The sequence below is a fragment of the Xylocopa sonorina genome, chromosome 4, assembly GCF_050948175.1.
Source record: "Xylocopa sonorina isolate GNS202 chromosome 4, iyXylSono1_principal, whole genome shotgun sequence".
Lineage (NCBI taxonomy): Eukaryota > Metazoa > Arthropoda > Insecta > Hymenoptera > Apidae > Xylocopa > Xylocopa sonorina.
In genome coordinates, this window is record NC_135196.1 from 5205874 (window position 1) to 5226503 (window position 20630).

At 41.7% G+C, this 20630-nt stretch overlaps 1 protein-coding gene across 4 annotated transcripts in view; it reads left to right on the forward strand.

The window, feature by feature from the left end:
- Positions 1-20630, forward strand: part of LOC143422882 (band 4.1-like protein 4) — an 82251-nt gene that overhangs the window by 47335 nt on the left and 14286 nt on the right. For all 4 annotated transcript variants that reach the window (XM_076893848.1, XM_076893852.1, XM_076893851.1 and 1 more), the window contains exons 4-5: positions 586-725; positions 15737-15834. In XM_076893848.1, the coding sequence (XP_076749963.1) occupies positions 586-725; positions 15737-15834 (238 nt within the window). The remainder of the gene's footprint in view (positions 1-585; positions 726-15736; positions 15835-20630) is intronic.

Here is a 20630-nt window from a genome sequence, read left to right on the forward strand (position 1 = left end):
TTAGAAGTAATTCTCGTCCGTGCGAAGAATCTTAATCCGTCCTCGTGTCTACGTGTGTACTATATTGTCGCAGTTTACTGTTCGTGGTTTCCGGGTGCGAGCCGCGTACGCTTGGAATTATCGAGTGACGCCCGTTTAGCTTGGGGCGCGTTTCAACATTTAGGAAGTATTTCCATTTGCGACTAGTCACGCGTGGCTGGCAGTCGGAATACAAAATACGGCTGTGTCTGCGCAGCTGGATTACGATACGTGATAAAGTAGAGGTCGATGGATCTATGCGGTCAAGGACGCTTCTGAAACAGCGCTGGGTACGCAAGTGGTTAACGCAATTCAGTGATGGTTAAGCAAAGTATTTCTCGACTTTAAGCAATTCTGCGCATCTTTTATGCTGTTTTAAGTGTAAGCGCTGATTCAGAGGTGTTGTTAAGTAATAGTAAACTCAGTGTATCTCAATTTAATTAAAAGTAAATGCAACGGCACGGCAATTGTTTCAATTGCTTTCGCTAATTTCTAGTAGACGTGACTTCCACCCGGAAGTTTCGAACAGTGATAACTCTCGATTGCATTATTCGTTCACCGTTTTAGCAATGGCTCGACCCAAGCAAGAAGATCGGGAAGCAGCTGAAAGTCCAAAAAGGAGATCCGTCGTCGGATGTCCACACCCTCTACTTCGGCGTGAAATTCTACGCGGCGGACCCCTGCAAGCTCATCGAAGAAATCACAAGGTGAGCAGATTCAATTTATCTTGTCACGGGACCGAATCCTTTAACTCCTCCTCGAAGCTCTCTAACACGCCCCCTAGCAAATAATTCAATCTTTCGGATGTCAGACGTGACGCGACTACCGAAAGTCGATGGTATTAGCCGGGGAATTAGACGCCTCCAAGTGTTTTAATTAATATCGTCTGGCGTTGGGCGCAGTGCTCTTATTTGTTGAGAAATTGGTTTAATACAAAATGAAGAGAAACGCTATTATTTTCTTTCCTGTATTAATGTTTTAGAGCATACTTACATGATTGTTAGAAATTCCACGTTTCTTTAACAAAATTCATTAGATACTTAACGAAATGAATAAGATACAGAGGATTTTACAAAAATTGAAGGAATAAAATATATATAATGGGAACCATGTTTCCTTTAATTCAATTTGATATTAATTTAAGGGTGAATGCTTATATCTCATAACAGGGAAATATTCTAACTGAAACATCTTTCAACATTTTCAATTCATTAAATGCAATATTGCAAATGAGGTTAAGGATACGGTTCACCGAACTCTCATACATAAACATAAAAAACCATTAACCCTAGCAACAATAACATAAAAATACAAAACAATAACAGGAGCGTGAGAAGTCATTAAATAAATCGTTAATTACGATCATTATTCCTCTCATAGCAGGTGTATAATATTTATCGCATGCGCTGATACTTTATTTCATTCGCGCTTCACTCGGATCGCCATTACACTTGTTAATCGCGCTCACAGAAGGACCGCGATTTTATTAATTAGTTCCACGTTAATACGAGCATCACGAAAAAAAAATTGCCGCGTTTCCTGCCTCGAGGCACGTACATACAATGCGCGTTCTTGAGAATGTACTTCCCCATCGTTTCTTCTCAACATTGTCCGTTAAACGATTAATCATGAAACGAAGCGTGCAAGCCCCGGACAACGATCGGTATCAGCGTTTTCGCGGCGAATCTAACAGTACAGACGGCCGGCTATTACATTCGATGAGATGGAATTCGATTGTCCAGTTAACACCAACGAAAATATACATCACGCTTCGCATCGTCACGCGGCGATTCCTGAATTAATGGATGGGGTAATTTTTGTAATCTCTCAATCGGTCCCGACAACGCTAACGGGGCGTATCGCGCGTTCTCTTTCTCTTTCTATGCGTGCGCGTACGCCGCGGCGCACACAGATAGAGTGTCGGTTCCATTGCACCGTGAATACGAAACAGGCAGGTTTGCGCTTGTATAGGTCCCGTGTCACAGCCACTGGATGCCTGTCTCGTTATCCTAATGAGTTGGGCTTAAAATTCTCAAAGCACGCCTGAAAATCTTTTTTACTCCGGCGTCATTCCAGCACGGCGAAGGGGTTAAGAGAATTTAAAACACTCCTTCCTCGACATTGCACTCGTTCCGGAAATGTAAGCGCGCCTCTTTTGATAATCACATCGCCGTCCGATCCCTGGGCTTCTTTGTTTTCCTCGTCTCGTTTTTTGTTTTCCCCTCTTTCTTCACGGTTTCAGGAGATTCCATCGCTTCGGTTTCTTTTTCTTCTTTTTTTTTTATTGCTCGCAGTTTGGGCCCCTGACAAACGAAGCGTTTTACGTCGTTGGGCTTCCGGTCGGTGTCTTAAGAAATTCGAAGTTATTTCATTTCGAGAATTTAAAGTGGAAATTTTGTTAATCGCGCTCTACGATTTTTATGGCTCGCGAGATTTTTTTTGTAGATAGTAAAGCTTTGGTTGTGCAATTGTAGTTGCTGTAAATAAGAAAGTAATAGTAGAGGGAGTATATGTACAAAAAATATTTTAATCAATAGCATTTCCGTCTGGTTTTCTGCTTGGTGCGCACATAAATTTGGCATACTCATTTCTTACATGAATATTTATAAAACTTATCAGCAGATTCCCAGGCAATGGTTAATAAAAGTTAATGAAGTATTAGGAATAAAAAAACGCAATGTAATTGTTGTCTGCGAATAATTTAGTTCTTCTGCAAGAATAATGCCTTTTGCTTCAGATATTACCCGATTAAGAATAGGATTCGTTAATTATTAGATACAGATATTCGTTTCGTAGAACAGCTCTCTGAACTTCGGTGTTCTTATTGATTCATTACGCGAATGATAATTAATTAGTGGAGTCTTGATAAGAATGCGCGATTAAAATTGATTAAGCGATAGCTGATGTTGCATTCAACTAATAATTTCCATCCTGTAGGGTAGTGGCGGCAAGTGTGCACCTGCTGCACCTGGCCCATAATGAATTCCGTTATTAATGCTTCCAGAGTTGCGTTCTGAGGTTCAATAGTCGCAATAAAGTTACAGTACCTACGAGGAAGTACGTCTAATCTCCGCTCTGGGTTATTGTTAAGACCGTTTGCATGTTCTGCTGTACGAAGTTGTTCAATTAGTCGTACGTAATAACTTGGCTAAGTCGCGACCGTTTTATAGCCACTAAACGTAAATGTAACGTTCTTCCTATCAAGTAATTTGTCAATATGGATTAACAACTTTATATCTGGGCGTAAAGTTTATCATGATTTTAATATAACGATTCAATTATGATACATTTCTCTGGTATTATCTTCCTGATATACTTGATGGAGTACAAATTTATCAATTTAACTTCTGGAACTTTAAGTTACAACTTGTTTGCATCTGTTCATCGATAAATTATTTTAGAATAAGAGAATTACGGTATTATGGCTTAATTATGGCTTTCATATTAAACAATTCATTATTTCTTTACTACTACTATTACCTTATTCCAGCCATAACTCATTGCAAGTATTCGAGAAATGCTAAACTCATTGCAAATTAAATTTTCATTCAACATCATTTATTTATGGAACTTACAAATAAAAATTGTTTAAATACTCTCTTTCGAAATAAGTATATTACGAATCCCTAATAAAATGGGAACAGCGATTTCTCAGCTATTCGTCTAAATCTTCTACCTACCAGATTAATCATCAGACACTCTCGAAACCTCGTCTCGTACGAACGATAGTCCGTCTCGAAAACGAATCGATAGTTTCTTATCAGTGGAGCAGCCAACTTACATCCACGAGTGGTCGATTTACCCGATCAAGCGTCGATAGGGGTGCAAAAGAGCACCGCAGAGAGGTGCGTGAGGGAGTTCCTTTTTAGCTAGAAAGTTGGAGAAAAATTGCGGGCCCCGATAAACCGGCTCGATTGATTCGTTGTCCGCCCGAGGGAATTGCTGAACCCTCGCGGGTGATTCCGGGTCTCGTCCCCCAGCGATCAACCATCGCGTTTCTCCCTTCTGTAACTCTCAGTTGCCAAGATAAAGCGGCGATTTTTTCCTCTTTTTTCTGAGACGAGTCCGACTCGAGTTCACCGTGGCCGGTATCGATCATCCGCGATGTTCCTTCCGCCGCGTACGAACCGGTGGAAGAAAGCTATCGTCTTGGTCTATCTCGAACACTCGAGATCCGTTTCCGCGTGATCGAGGCACAATCGAGGATCGTTCGTTTCCTCCAGCGGGGGTGTTGGGGCGCCCTCGCAGGGCGGGGCAGGAAGCAGATATTAGCGATCGGGCGGATAATTTTATCGAACTTGTGGCAATATGTTACTTTCTGATTGTACGCGATGTTTTTTTCTTTAATTCCTATCTTTTCTCATGATATTGTTGGGGAAGCGTGTGCATTTATCTAGGTTTCGTTGAAAATTAGAGGGTTGGGTGCAGGAATCAGTTTTAAAAATTATACTATCAATAGAAATATTCTCTTACGTGTACATTCTACATTTCTAATTAATTCCTTTACTCCAAGTCAATACTTCAGGCCACTTTAAAACATTTCAATTTTATAATGAATGCTTTTTTCTTATTTCTGAAGACATTACGTTACATTCCTTTTTAAATTCTCAATATTGAACTGGAAATCTTCTTATTAAAAGGTAGTAACAGTCGTGTCATTGAAACGATCGTGAAATGAAGACTTTCTCAGAATGTCTGCTCGCTTATTAGCCGCAGTCAGCGACGTTTATTTCATCTGGTTTCCCAAGTAAACTCTGGGGTCGGCGTATCAAAACCTTTCCTCGGCTCTCGATGAAGCATTATCGCATACAGCGTTCGTTCTCGAGCCAACGCGTCTACTTGCACGTAACGTGCAACTATACCTCTCGCGAAAACCCATAAACGGCAAAACTCGTGGACTCATTCGATCGCCTTCGTCCTCGTTCAGATCAAACCGGGGCAATTTTGTTATTACGTATCTGAATACAAAGTGTCGCGTTCTTTTAGCGATCCGAAGATTGTATCGATTCAACGATACGATGATTGCTCTGGAGAGGTCCTTCAACTTTTCCATAAAACTCGTTGCGAAAATGTACTTGAAAGACATCGACTGGAATCTTGTACGCTTTTACAGTAATTATAACTTCAGGGAATCCTCGTTTTTTATAATCAGATATAATGCTTTGAAGTCGAAGACACGCAAGTTCTCACTGGAATGACACGTTATTTTCTGTATCAATTTTAATGGCCTGATTCGTGTGCACGATTGCGAATTAAAGTTAATGGTCGAACGTAGAAGTTCGGTCATTTCCATACAAATTTTCTTTTTTTTCTTTTCATTGTAATACAATTGCTTTTAATTTTTTTTTCACGTGGTTCATGCGGTTTACAAGTTTGAATTATAGTAGATATAGTCTTCCTCGATACCGTTCGCGTCCTCGTTTCATCGAACAATTTAATTTTAACATAGATTTGTATGCAGAGAAGTAGCTGCGATTCTCCATAATTATTATGCAAATTAATTTTACTCTATAATTTAGCTTCTACGAAGTGGAGAATAATATTATAGTTTGAAGAGATAAAAGTACGATGGAGTCGAAGCTTCAAAGATCGTGGGAAGGGTAATGTTAAACTTTTTTAAACTCAATGTAGAGTGAAATTTTTATACTTTAATTGAATTCAATCAATTGGCTACGAATTTCTGAAATTTTGTAAGCACAAAGTTTACTGATGTTTTTTATGAAATATTAAATGCTTCGAGTGCTCTGATATCTCAAATAGGGTTCTAAAACAACAGAAAAGATCGATTCGTCACATCTATAATAAACAAAAATCAGCATGAAAAGGATAAGAAAAAAGCTCGTTTATCCACGATGTCGACTCTGTCGCTCGTTGTTGAGGATTTCGCGATGAAACGAAAGATCGGCGATCGAGCTGACGAAAGGTCCGTCCGGCGAATTCAACGCCAGAGCCGCGTCAGTCAGACACGTCGCGGGACGGAAGAAACCGACGTCTCTGGAAACGGAGGAACTCAATCTATATGCAAATGCGTTCATCTTTTATCTCGAGTATGAGCAATCGATGGACGGTTGTGGGAGCCCCGTCGCGGTTGCAGCTTCGACTCCATTGCACAATGAACGAACCGCGGGATATCAGCGCCTAACTTCCCTCCGTGAAGCGTATAAATAATTCCTGTAACGAGACTCGCGTATATACGCTTTCGCTCTCCACCCTCGTCCGTTTGCTAACGCTTCGCTTTAAGCTGATTTCCAACGCGCGATTGCATTCCACCAAACATGACAGTATTAGGCGATTCTGACGTTGTCACCTGTTTGCTGATTAGTGTTATCCGTCGTTTTTCACTTGCTTCTGTGTGGACTCCCGTATAACGTAATTAATATGCTGCATGGAACAGTTTTTCTCGCATAAAAAGTACTCTAGTTACTTCTAATTTTACATGGATCGCCTGTGGCTTCAACATGAACTTTTTGTTACGCGTTTTGAAAAATTTGTAAGCATTGACATTTATTCTAGCTACGACGATTCCCATGACATACTCTTATTATTTTTGTCGTTGCTTTCAGCGCAGAGCACGAAGTCCACTATATTTTCGTAAATTTAATAAAAAGGACGAGTAAGATAACACGAATATGATATTGCGACACTCTATACAAGTCACATCTGAGAGTCAGAAGCCATTCGCAAATAATATCCAATTTATGATATTTTTCGATGAAACGTAACGAGTATCGGTGAGAAGTACGCGTCTCTCATTAGGGCAGCTGACCCGGTTACTCGTTTTCGCAGCGAGCGACGGTTGCTCAAGAAAAGCAGCCAATACGTATCGGACGGGAACGAGCGTAACTCGGCTACGGGATATCGAATTAATTTTATATCCGGCTAAACGCTCCCGATCTCACGCGCGTTCGCTTCTCGCGATGGGCCCAGTTTCGCTGAAAAATCGGACGATTGCGCGCACGATACAGTTTACGGCTGCGAAGCGTTCCTCTCGTTGCTCTTGCTCAACCGGACGGCGAACGTTTAAACTCCACGGTATTCAACGCCACGGATACGGCTGTGCTCGAAGGCGTTGAAATTGAGGCGAACGGTGGAAATTTATGGGACTGTTCGATGTCGCTGTTTCTCGCTTGTAACGACACCCGAGGAGCGTCTCGGTTCTGTCTCGTGGCTGTCTGGATATTCTTCCAACGACGCGGTGCAATTAACGGGGGAAGCGCGGCGACGCGGCCCCTGGGAACGCGATTTCGGTCTAACGATGGGATGTTCTTCGCTGCTACTGTGTATTAATGCCTTTTCGATACTCGTATCAGAAATTCTCATCGATTTTATAGTGCACAGTAGCATTTTTACGGAGTACTGGTTTCGCGTCGCCAATTTCTCGACTGCGATTATAATATATTAAAAGTGCAATTTTTATGTGCCTGCGTGCGAGGAACGCATTATAAATTGGTATTCTTTATTATAGGGGAGAGACGTAACAGGCTGAATATGTAATGGATAAAAATTGCATTCTGCAATGAAAACTGTCGTTCTTTTCATTTTAGTGATAATCAAAACATGTAAATTTCCAATTTTTATTACTTAACAAGTTAGGTACTGTATTCTCAGTTTCATATCCCACGTTCTTAATAATAAAATACCCTGAGAACTAAATACATAAATTTTAGCAAAATTTTAAATGATTGGTTCAACTAAGTATCAGAAAAATCAACGTCGCTTACTTCATTTCGCAAATTTTCCAAGCATGGCAGTAGCACGTGAAAAATTATCACGAAAATGAATTGATAGGATGCGTCAGTCATTTTGGACGGTCATTGGACCACAGAGATCGGAACTGTGAAAACTATGCGTAGATTATGGTACTAGTGATTACCATTTCCGTTGGATTGGTGTTCCAGTCGAGAATATCGACGCTTGTGACGATCGAAACGGAAACCCAGCAGTCGTCCCTCCTCAACGAAAAACTGAGGATCGACCGCCATAGCTTAGCGCGCGTTTAGCCTTAGACAGGATGGGTTTCGAGTTTGGACCCTGGCAATTAACCGCTGACCGGCAATTATCTACCGAAAACGAAGATTATAGAGAGCATTGTAGCAGCCGAACGGTAGGCGTTTCAGTAGGCCATTCTTCTCGAGTTTTGTTGTCTGCGTTTCACGTCCGTAGCTTCTTATTTATGCGCGGAATAATCTTGTGCCGATCATGTCTTCTCTTCTTTTGAAGCCGTGAACGTGTAGATTGCTAACTGTTATTTGAGCTGTTTTACGGAGGAAACTTTTCGAAGAATACACTCGATAGTTAAACAGAAATTGACATTTACAAAGTACACGTGATTTCATGCGAAGATATTTAGAATTCTCATTAGGAAATATTAATTTATCTTTCGTTTTATGAATGAACCATAAATGGTTTACTTAATGAAATTATGAAATGAATATACAAACGCGCAAAAATATACAAAATATCCAAAAACATTTAGAGGATGAAGCAAATTGTCTGTTAAATAAATCCGAATCGAAAAGTCTGTTACAGACCAGCTTCCGTAAATCTTGATTCTAATAAAACGTAATCTCTTCCATCGTCTCTAATTTAAATACGCACCAGGATCTGTTTGATAGGCATTTCGAGCTCGAATTAAACGCGTTCCGTTTTAATTGATAACATCTCCGCGTCTGTTTACGAGCGTTTAATCCCAGAAAACGGAACCCCACGTGGCTCTCGTTGATCGCGGTAGCGCAGGAACGTTCCGGCTCATACCGGTGCCTATCGTTACTAATGTCCGCCCACAATCCTCCACGGTGGATCGTAACTTCCTTCTTCTGCGAGTTCCATGAGCTCTCGACGACGTTCCATCGACCCCGTCTCTAGTTCCGTTCGAGGAACGCGCGCGCAAATATCGTTTTATGCTCGCGCACCCTCCTCGTGTTTGCACGGTTACATCCTCGATGCTACTCCCGTGCCAATCGCTTGTAATCATGGGAGAGCAATATGGAAATCGATGGCTCGAAAGTTGCCAAAGTAGTCTACCAACTCGGCGGACGTCGTCATGCGAACGTGGACGATTCGACTCGCCGGGGTTCCACGGTTGGACGAAGGTGGCGGACGAGATGAAATGGACGGAAGTCGCGGGGGTTGCTTCCGATACGACGGAGGTCAGTTCCTTCCCTTTTTCGCGCGTATATTTATGGCGGACAGGGTAGCAGTATGGAAACACTTGGTAAAAATTGAATGAGACGAGGTGGATGATATTAGTTTTTATGTGGGATGGAACCGTGGGGTGCTCTCGCAAAGAGTGGCTGTAAAGTTTCGAGCGTTCTTGAAGAAGGAACGAATTATTTTTTATCATATTGGAGAAATTGTACGAGAGTGAACTATCTATTATGAATACAATATATTACTTAGTTTCTTTGTTTCTTTACTTAATTTCTTAGATCGTCGCTGTTAACGAGAATGAGTTTTAGAATTTGAATCTTGGGTCCTACAAAAACTGGTTGATCAATCTCTGAGAATAGCATGCTCGTAATAATAAATCGTTGGACGCGTAACAGTACTACTATTCAATAAAACAGTACTAACCATCACGTGGTAGTGACATACACATGGTCGGTAGTCGATGATTGCATCTCGTGTTTCAAACGTTACGATGGGCATAAAATAGGCAGTATCTCTTTTTTTTTTTCTTAAACATCATGTGCGATTACTATCAACGTTTATTGGCAAATAATTTTCAACATTTTTGCTGTTTATTTAACTACATTTTAATAATCATTTAAAGGATTTTTCATAGTTTCAAAGATACAAAAAGTCTTTATATAGAGATTTTTATTTGCCAAGAATCGTCACGAAGAATTCCAAACAGATAAAATCCAAATCCAGATTGTATCTTCCTAATCATTAAACGAATAAATTCCACTAATAAATTTCATCCATTCGTAGCCAAACAAGTAAAATCCGTGCTGCTTCTTGAATTTCTTCCACTATGAATTTTTATGACATTTAAAATTTACATAAACCAGAGAACGACCATAAAAACGCACATTTGCCTCACCAGAAAAAAGTCTACAGTTATCAACGATTCCATACCTTCGTTTCCAAAAATTTCAACTCCACCTTTTCATCCCTTCGACTGGCACATTTCACCGTGCATTCAACGGATGTCATAACCAGACAAGGGATATCCACGTTCCCTTGCCAATTTATCCCCGCAATAGAAAATCGCGGTTTCACGTTTCCCGCAAAAACTGCTCCGCCACAGATGTCCACGTGCATCACCCATTCACAGCCAGACAAGCAACGAAATCCGTGTTTCCCTGATATTCCTCCCTTGAACCAAAGTGCGTGACCCTCGCAGCGCATTTGCAAAGGGGATGTGACGCAGGTTCGCATCCATCTGTGAGTCTGTAATACTCGTTGTGGACGCCGCTTAACGCGCTGGAGAAATCCCTGGCCGTGTTCTCCGACACGATATAACAGGATACAAGACGCAGACAGTGGGACCGGACCGCGAGACGTAAAACCGCGGCTCGAGGGGTGGCGCGGACGATCGACCGTGAGGGATAAGGCTCTGTCGCCTCGGCGATTCCTCGCTTTCGCCTGCACGTGCTCGCACCGCCGCGTGCAAATGCAAAAGAACGCGTCACGCACCCGAGGTGCTTACCTGGAATGCCTTTCACGGGATAATCGTGGACCCTGGAAACGATTAAATTAGGACGATCGGCAGGGTTTTTCTCAAGGGGATGATTTCTGCGCAAATTGCTTTCTAATTTTTATTGGATCGCGTGGCGTGTTCATTTTATGCTTATTAATTAATTTCAAGGTGTTTTAAGGAATGTTTCGTGTGGGCTTCGCGTGTTCTTTGTGGTTTAATCTGGATTAATGTGTCCTTTGTATTTGTGTCTTGAAGGGGTACAGAAGTAATTGTAAAACTGGATATTGTAAGATGAACACTAGGATTGTTATATTTTTCAGCAATTTTTTATTTAGACAATAGGAAGATGAAACGATTAACTAAGACAAATGTAGAGATTTCTGTTTTTTTTTTATATGATAGAATAACATATACAATTAATTGAAGAAATATAAAATTAAATATACAGTGTGGAAGCTACGAAATACATACATAGTACAATCATTATTCCAATAAATAAATATTATTATCCTAATTTCTAAAGAATAAATTAAAAATGATTAAGCGAATAAATGTTTGTCCCTGCGTGTTTGTCCAATGGGCGCATCGCGGCGTGCGCGAAATTTAACGCCGAGTCCCGATAATGCGGACGATTTTCGCTCGGCGTCACGCCCCCGCGCTCGAGACGATCCGTGGCCGATCGCGAGCCTCAAAATTCCCGGGAATTCCAGAGTCGCCTGCGGCGTTTCAGAATTCCAAGTGCGTCGAAATTGTTCGCCTCGGCGCTCGTCCGTGCGTGCACGCGTCTCGCTTCGCGCCGCGTTATCGCTCGCTTTGGCGAGCGTTCCTTGTACGCGCGGACGAACAGCCGGGACTGGATTCAGATTCGAGACGGAAATCGGAACGTTGGTGACTCTATGGATTGTCACGAAATTCGAATATTTCATTTATAATGCGAGTAACTTTCTTCGGAGAAAAGATTTTGATTGAAATGATGGAAATTATATTAATTAACGGAGGGTTTGGATTGTTTTTGAGAAAACTTGTGGCAAAGGATATGTGATTCCTTGAAATTTCTTTGTATCAGAATTTTTCTATTATTACTAATCAGTGCAGTATTTCTGTATTTTTATATTGCACCATTTAAACATTAGTGCTGTCCGAATATTATTAATTTCACTGATTTATTATTAAAACGTTAAATTATTATTATATCATCTTGCTAAAAAATATTTCGTTTTAAATTATCTGCGGAAAATAAAAGAAAGCTTTGGTGTAAACAAGGAACCGATCTCGCGAAGATAAGAAGGAGCCAGCAAGAAATAAAATAGCGATACAAAAGTAATCAGCGCGAAACTAGAACGCGTGCTAATAAACAGCGAGAGAATCGCAAAAAGTCTCGCTAGAAGGAAGCAATTGAACGAGGAGTGTAGTTCGCAAAAACTTCGTTATCTGTCCTCGCGTTCCCTTGAGTTTACCAGTTCCTTCGGCGTCGCGTGTGAACGCCGCTTACTTTGCATGGCTTACGCGAATACGCAAAAAGCTAGCGTAACCAGGAACGCTGGAAACGCGATGTAAATGAAGACTGCGCGCGGAGGCATCGAGACCAGAATCACTCTGGTAATTCCCATGGAATTCTAAGAGAAGGGGTGCGAATGAGCGCGCGAACCCGAGGAACAAGAAGAGACGCGACTGGCGCACCTTCATCCGCGTCTAGAAAATTAGAGACCAACTCTAAAACTGTATTAATTATTCCAGAACCTTTTACGTTCGAGTGACTTCAAATGAATCTTCAATCACCATTCGCAATTATTTTCATTTCGAGTGCAGAGGGTTGAATAACGCGTACGAATAATTTTCTTACGAATTCAAAGTTTTGCTGGTTGCGCAGAGCAAATGCGGCACAAAGTCTCGTCAGATGCGGAGAGAATTTCGAGGAACCAAAGCAATAGATAAACCTTGTCCAAAAGAAACTAAATCCTCATATTTCGTCAGTATCGCAGCTGGTTTCTTTAAGGGTGAAAACGATAAATGCGACTCTGTCTAAACGACGAGATACGATCCTCGTCGAACGATCTTGACTCTCGCTACGTGCGAACCCAGGAGAGCCAGCAATTTTCGAAGTGGAAGGAACTCGGACGGAGAAAGTGCTCGATCACACGTGCTCGCATGCAAATGTTTGCAACGGTGGCGCCTGCGATCGAGGGTTAATAAGCGGTGCCGCTTTGCGATTGTGCAACGGCGCCGGAAAGGAGGCGAGGTGAACAGGAAGCAGGCCATCGAGAGAGAAAGGAGGATGAAAGGGAGCAAAGGTTGCGCGGGCAAGAAAACGTGAACCGAGCGTGGAAAAAGGAGAAGCGCGCGGAAGCAAAGAAGAAAAGGAGTGGAGGTAGTTAAACGAAAGGGAAACGAGAGGACGAGTCGAGGAAGCGGGTTGATTGTGGCGATGATCGGTAAATTAAGGGGAGGTCTCCTTCGGGATAAAGAGGAATTATAATGAACTGATAATTCGAGGGTGAGTCAACGATTATATCAAACGAAGGTGGAACATTTTGCTACAGGCTGATGTTAATTATATTCGCTCGGGAGGCTCTCATATTTTACTTAAAAATTTAACACAATCTTTCGACTAAATCGATGAGGTAATTCAGCGTTTTCAGTTACTGAATCTAAAAAATTTTGAAACTTAATTTAGAGAACAATGAAACATTGCCTGCCTTTCTATGTTTAACGCAATTTAAAACAACTCTTAAAAGAAGTTATAACCAAGAACCCTTCTCTAATATTCCAAGTAATATTACGAGTTATGCTTATTGCATATCTTCAATGAACTTCGATTTCTGCAACAACTTCAACCGTAATACCACTTTTTCATCGAAGACTAATTATACAACAGCTATCTTCATATCTTCCCAATGAATAAACTATTTAAAAAAGACTGAAACTTTGAGTAAAAGAAAAAAGGCGAACAAGAATTCGCACTGTAGTTTCAACAAAAAACTACAGCCTTAATAGTCGACTCAATTTCGCCTATCAAATCTCTTGTGAAAACTGTCGAGGCGGAAAGAAACGGTCCGAAAAAGCACGCGTGCCTTCCTGTCTGGGACCAACGCGAAACGCGAGCAAGTACTCGCGCGGAAGCTGTAGGAGCGGAAGAGCGATGGTGGATCTTGCAGAATTACCCTAAAAGGAATTTCGCGGGTAATCCTTGTATCAGCAGACTCGAGGGGGATAAAAAAGGAGATAAGGAGCGGTGACGCTGGTACGAAGCGGTGAAGAAACAGAATTCAGAAGAGGGAAAAGTCCCTCGGGGATACGACTTGGCTTGGGAGGATGCGAGGGATTCGCAGCCTGGGGATTATTCATGCGTTAATAAACAGCGTTCAGGGATCGTGTGTATTAAGAAAATGTAATAGAAAGAGAGTTTATCGCGCGACGATGCGAGCGAGTGGTGCTTTAAGGGAGAATGTCGTTCGCTATGGAGCATTGCTGGGACTAAGGGGGAGAGATACCCTCGAGGGCGTGAATACGATGAAATATTAGAATGTAGAACCTTATCCTTTATTGTGTCTCGCGGAAGAGGACCAGGCTAGCTCTCTGGAGTTGTAATACGTTACTCGTTTACAGCCTTTGATCATTGAAGTGGAATAATTTACAGTTTCCAATATCTTCTTTTGTCTTTAAGTAAAATCGAAAGACCTGCGCGAAATTTTATATGTCAATCATTCGTCAGATTTTAACGCTTACACCAGTAATAATTCTTCAATCTTTGCATTTACACAGATTTAACCTTTACCATCCGTATCCATGTTACTATGCTTTCAATCTCTATTTTATTTCCTCGCACTATTATACTTTACCATTATAACATTGCTCTAATCCAAAGAAAGCTAATTGCAATAGTTCAGTAATTTACACATTCAGATCGATTAAACAAATTATAATCAAATCGAGAAACAGCGACGCAACACGTACTCTGTCTCGTGTTCACTCTCGCTGTCCCGATGGAGGGACCATCGAGCAACGTTTGGTACCGGATCGGCGAAAAGAATATATCGTTACGGTTCGCCGCTGATAGATCGTGTTCGCGAATGGGACGCAACGGTAAAGCCAGGCGAAGAAGTCGAGGCGAACGTGAAATATCCTCGGTGGTTCCCGGCAGCTGAGCGGGAAGGGGATGAAAACGAGTCTGGCGGACGAGCAAAGAAAGTGGTGGCGCGCGAGATTGGCAGGCGGAGGACGGGGGGAAAAAATCGCTACGGAGGACGAGAGAAAAAGGGGGAAAAAGTGCGCTAGCGAAAAGGAATCCGCGCGGAATGGAAAAGGGGGTACAGCCGCGCGCATGGAAAGAGACGGCGAGCGACATTGCCGGAGAAAGGCCGTGGCAACGAATGGCGTGGCGTGAAAAAGGAAAGAGGAAACCGCGAAGTCCTTTAACGATGACTTTACAAGAAGAGAAACCGTGAGGGCAACGATGGTAAAACCGAAGTTCGCGGCGAGGCGAGCCTGCAAGTTGACCCCGTCGTAACTCCTCCTTTTCTTTTCTCTCCGCCCTTCCACTTCTTCCTCCCGTTCTTCTTCTTCTTCTTCTTCTTCTTCTGTTTCGCTCGTTTTGCATCTGTACGCGTATAACGTTCGTGCCTCTCGTACGTCATTAGCCGCCCTTGTGAAATACTATGGCGTTTCAAGGAAATATTGCCGGGTTTCGAAGCGTTAGATTATTGATGCGATACGAGGACTGGAAACAGGAAGATCTGAAAAATATACGGTATTGTGGAACTCTATTTGTCCAGCCAGGAGTAAAGTAGTTCAACTAACTGGATCAATTCATGCCATGTCCCACTTCTCATCTGATACGTCTGCATTTCATTCAGTTTTGTTTCTTGGAATTCGCTTTTTCTTCTTCTGTCTTCCTTTTATTTTGTGTATAAATATATATACTGAATAGTATCTCGTTTGCTATTATTCTTTAACTTGAGACATTGTCGAAACAAATATACTTAAATGGTAAATCCATAGTTAATTTATGTTAGACAGAAGACGTTCTCTTCTGTTGCTTTTCTACAATAACACGTTTTATTTTTTGATTTACAGGTACCAGTTCTTCCTGCAAGTGAAGCAGGATATTCTGCAGGGAAGACTTCCTGTATCGTTCGACTTGGCTGCGGAATTGGGAGCCTACGTCGTTCAATGTAAGAGTTTTACTTTCGTCATACCATTCTTTAATTAATATCCTGACTTTCTTAAAACTACAATTTTCGTACGATTTTCTAACTACCTACATATTAGTATCTATATCAAGAAGCAGACATAGTTTATAAACCACTGGTTGCAACAGAAACAAAACCAGCTCGCGTAAATTCTGCCCGCGGCAGAATTGTACTTCAAGTAAAGCACGCGTCATTTTTCATCCCCAAAATGAACGATTCCGGCGTCGTATTTTTTTCTTTTTTTTTTTCTCGAAACTGTACTCGAAAAAGTTGACGCGAACAAATGGTACCGTTCAATCACGGGGGATAAAAAGCGGTCTCCGCTCTCGAACGATAAAGAAGTTCTCGCCCCTGATTTTATTTTTCTCCTTTGGTCGTTGTTCACGGCTGGAGCGAATTCTTTTTTTTTTTTTTGGACCGACGGGACTATAATTTTCCATGGGGAAACGCATCATGCAAAGTATCACGGAAGCAAGCGCGGCGTGCGCGCAATCAATCAGATGGTTAATGTCCGCCCGATTTCTTTCTCGCGGCGAGGCTTCCGTCAGCCGGTTGAACGCGATCGTTATTACCGCTTCTAATGAACGTTATGATTAAAATTGGTGGCTTTAATTAAATCCCGGGTTATTAATCTTTCCAAGGTCAAGGAAAGTTAGCTAGACGCGGAAGAACGAGCCTGGCCGATAATGCAGTTGCGACGTTAACGTATACAGCCTTGAAACCCGCCCGTCGCGGACCTGGATTAAGCTCTTTTTTCCGGCTCGATTAACGAGACAATTTCTCTCGACGAAGAAGGAATCCCCGAGTCTATGCTAATTGAACGAAATAATTTAATGACGGTCTACGGCTCCGCCGGAAACGCGGCGACTTTGCTAGGGGGGATGATCATAAGAATTCAAACGTCCACGTTGATGGCGAAACTAAAACGCTTTCCGTGTTCCGCTTATTATCGATTTTAATGTGGTATTTAACATTATCGATAATTTTCAACGTTGTAAAAAGGATTTTCTGCGGGGAAATAATTTTAGAAGATATTTAATGAAATGGACATGAAATTCTTTTTTGGTTAGAGGGTTCATTATTAAGAGATTTACATTTTAAATGTTTTTATTCTGCGATTTATTCTACGTAATATCGCAGGGTTACGTTCGGCCACATTGTCCATTGCTGAAAAGAGCGAGGTCGTGAAAGATAAACCTTGTTATATCATTCAATTTCTGCTGCCTGCCGTCTACTTCCAACAAAGGGATAGAATTCATCCTAATTACTACGGCTTACTTTGTAGTCCTTCCTTAAATTGACTGTCGGGGAGTCATAATGCAATAATACCATTACAGGATACAATTTTATCGTACAATTGCTTTTAATGGGAGCTTCTGTCGAGTAGCTGTTTGTGAAAATATGAAACGTGACTCTGAAGACCTCTCATAAAATGTTCTTCTCTTCGCATACCTCTTTGTAAAGGAATTTTTTAATTTTTATTTACTCTTTCACTTATTTGACACTTTGAATATTCAAAAATACTTGCAAACTTTAAGTGTAAGTCGTTAATTATTAAGCTACTAACCAATTAAGAAATTTAAAGATTGCTGTAAGAAGAAGTAGTTTCTTTTTAATATTCACTTTTTATTCGAAGGGTAAATGACATCTAACGATCAAGAGGCTTCGATACAGCTCGTTAGAGTAGCAAGAATCCGCGAAAGAGACCCACGAAAAAAGTAACCTCGAAAATAATTCAATTCTAATCGCCGACGAGCGCACTCCTGTAATTGCAAGGCGTCTAATTGAAACCGAGAATCACGTCCAATTAAGGGCGCAGAATTCGCGGGAACGACTGTGTTTCACCGCGAAAAACGTGCGAGCGTTGTTCCACCTGGCAGGCGTTAAGGAAAATCGCTTAAGCGAGTAATCTCGGGAGGACAATTACCAACGCGAGCCTCGAATGCCCTCCGAGCCGCTCGTCCCTCATTAGAGATGCCGCTATAATTCTGAAAATTAGCCGTAACTCCTTTTGTTTCGCTGGCAACGGCCGGTTCTCCGGCTCGCATCGCTCTTCCGGTACCATTCTTGCCACCGCGTCTCGCCCAACAGCTGTCCTTGAACGCTCGCATGCAAAAGAAGCGGGCACGGCCGTGGTTTTCTCGACGACGTACGCTGCGCTATGGGAAAACCACGGTGGACGCTTGTCTAACGCTCGAGAAACGTTATTCTCGATCTCGCTCGACTGGTTTCCACGTAATTGTCGATGATAAACAGTTGATGATTATCGACGCGGACTGAGCGGATACAGGTTTCGTGGATTTCACGATCGTATAAATTTAGGATGCACAGTAGTTAATGGTTAGTTCTAAATTAAGCGCGACTTTACGCTTAGAAGATTACGTCCAAGGTGATCCTGTTTAAATGGGGATGTGGAGGGGCGGAGGGGGGCGTAATAAGTAGTTTGACGGTTGTAATAAAAAGGGACGAACGATTTTTGTATACCTATCGGGTAACAGTTTATTATTATTATTATTATTTTAAACGATTTAAGACGGGGTAGTTCGTGCCCTCGGGTTTTCCAGAATTTTTCAACGGATGTTTCAATTATGGTTAGCTTCGTGAAATGTTGGTCTGCGTAATCCGTATCGACATAATATTTGCGAACAAGTAATTACTTTTCTGCCAGTATGATGCTATTACGGTAATAGCTGTTAATTACTGTTAATCGATATTGACAGCTTTATATGAAAGCGAGTTTGATTAAAATTACCTCCCTCGTGCCTTCGATTGGAACTAATTTTCAGTGATATTTGTTCAGAATTGATATTGCCGTGTAATCACTTGCTCGTTACTCTGTTCAATTATCTCGCGCTATGGTGATTCGGCTAACACGGATAATTTCGCGTGTAAGTTAATTTCATACAGGAAACGCGGAACAATCGCGATCGTATTCCTCTGTTAACATTTCCCGTTCTATTGATGAATTTATTTATTACATTTCGTCAGAATATTTTATATACTACCCTTTCAAAAATTTATACCCATTCGTCCCATAAAAATTATACAAAATTACACCTTTAATCATTTATTTGCGTTTGCGTTGTTCATCTCGCTTTGACGATACAAATCCATCCAACATCTACAGCAAACTTACCAATTAGAATCGATCAAAATTTAAAGAAATACAATATAAAACGCAAACGCGAAATATATGTAGAACGCCCCACAAAAAGATCGTCTCGTGCCACAGAAAAGGAGTTTGAACTAACTCTAAGCACCCTTTATCGAGCCCAACCTAGTACGCCTCGAAATTAAGGGTCGTTGCACCATCCTCGTTACTCGCATCATTTTTTGCCACGTTACCACGTCAAGGCGGACTCGCCCGATAAGGTTTTACGTGGCTGGAATCAGCGGTCCCTGCGGTCGCCTCGATGTAGACAAAACACAAGTGGGAAGGGTGCGGTGCTCGCACAATTTTTATCGCGATAACACGTCGTAGTCGCGGCGGAACGGCGAGGACAGGTCGAACCGGGGTGATGGCGTCAGAACGGGGGGAATTTCACGGGGTAACGCCTAACACTTGGGTACGTACGCTTATTTCCCGGAGAGTCTAAACAAAATTGCATGGTGTGGATGCTACATTATGCACCCACGCGGCACAAAGCCGCGCCACGGCGAAATTACACACCGCGGTCGTTCCTTTTTCGTCGCCTTCCCGGTGAACGATCCTCGCCCCGTGTTCGCCAAGCGAAATCCTTCGTCGCGTCGCTGGCGGAGAACCCGCCACCCGTGGTTCCTCTGTATTTCTGGAAGACGTTCCCTTCGCGTGACAAACATCTATCTATTCTCGTCGCTTCGATCGAGGTTTGTTGGTGCATCGATGGTGAAATTAAAATTGCGCTCGTGGAATGTTTTAAAAGAAGAAGGTAAAGGATTTGTATCATTGTGGGAATAGGAAAGTTGAATTTATTTATAATTGAAGAAAGCATACTTTTCGTCGCTCTTCTTAAACTAAACGCACGCTCTGCATGCACATTCTTTTGTACATTCGTTCATTGAATATTCTGAATTCTTTCTTCCGGATTGTCATGCATTTCCTTGTTTTTCCAGGCTCTAATGCACGTAGTTTGGAATATTCTCACATATTAGTCACTTATTTTAGATTATAAGTGTTCACACCTCATTCAATTCAAACGTTTATTCTTTCATTTCTAGCACTTCGCACTGTATATATTATATTTTATTTTAATTGGTAATCTGGATATAATTTTGTATGTATTTTGAGGATTAAGGATTGAAAACTGTGAGTAACATTGTCGAATTAAATTGAAGGGAATAGAAAATATTAAGAGAATTTATTTGTACATGGTAAAAAAAGATTCTTTAACTGCTGCAATACATTTTTATTTGACGAATCTTTTCAGTATGGAATAACAAAATCGTACGTTTTTAATTTTATACGACATCGTAACTCGTGAGAGTCGAAAGGAGAAAATACATCCGTGGATGAAAATATTTCTTTACTCTTTAACGCGATTCCAAGTAGGAGACTATTGGAGAGCGAAGTACGAGAGAGGGTATCTGCATTTTTATTTTATAAGCAAGAGTCGAGAGGTTGCACGAGGGTGCTCTTAACGGTGGTGAAAACGTGAAGCGAAAAATCATCGCATTCTCGTCCCCTTCCTCCCGTGTTAGTCGCGAACGTGCCACAAGTGGCGGCTTAATTGTGAACTCTTTAGAGAGAAATATGTAAATCTCTCTCGCAGGCAACGATGTTCTATCTCTTGGCGTCGTTG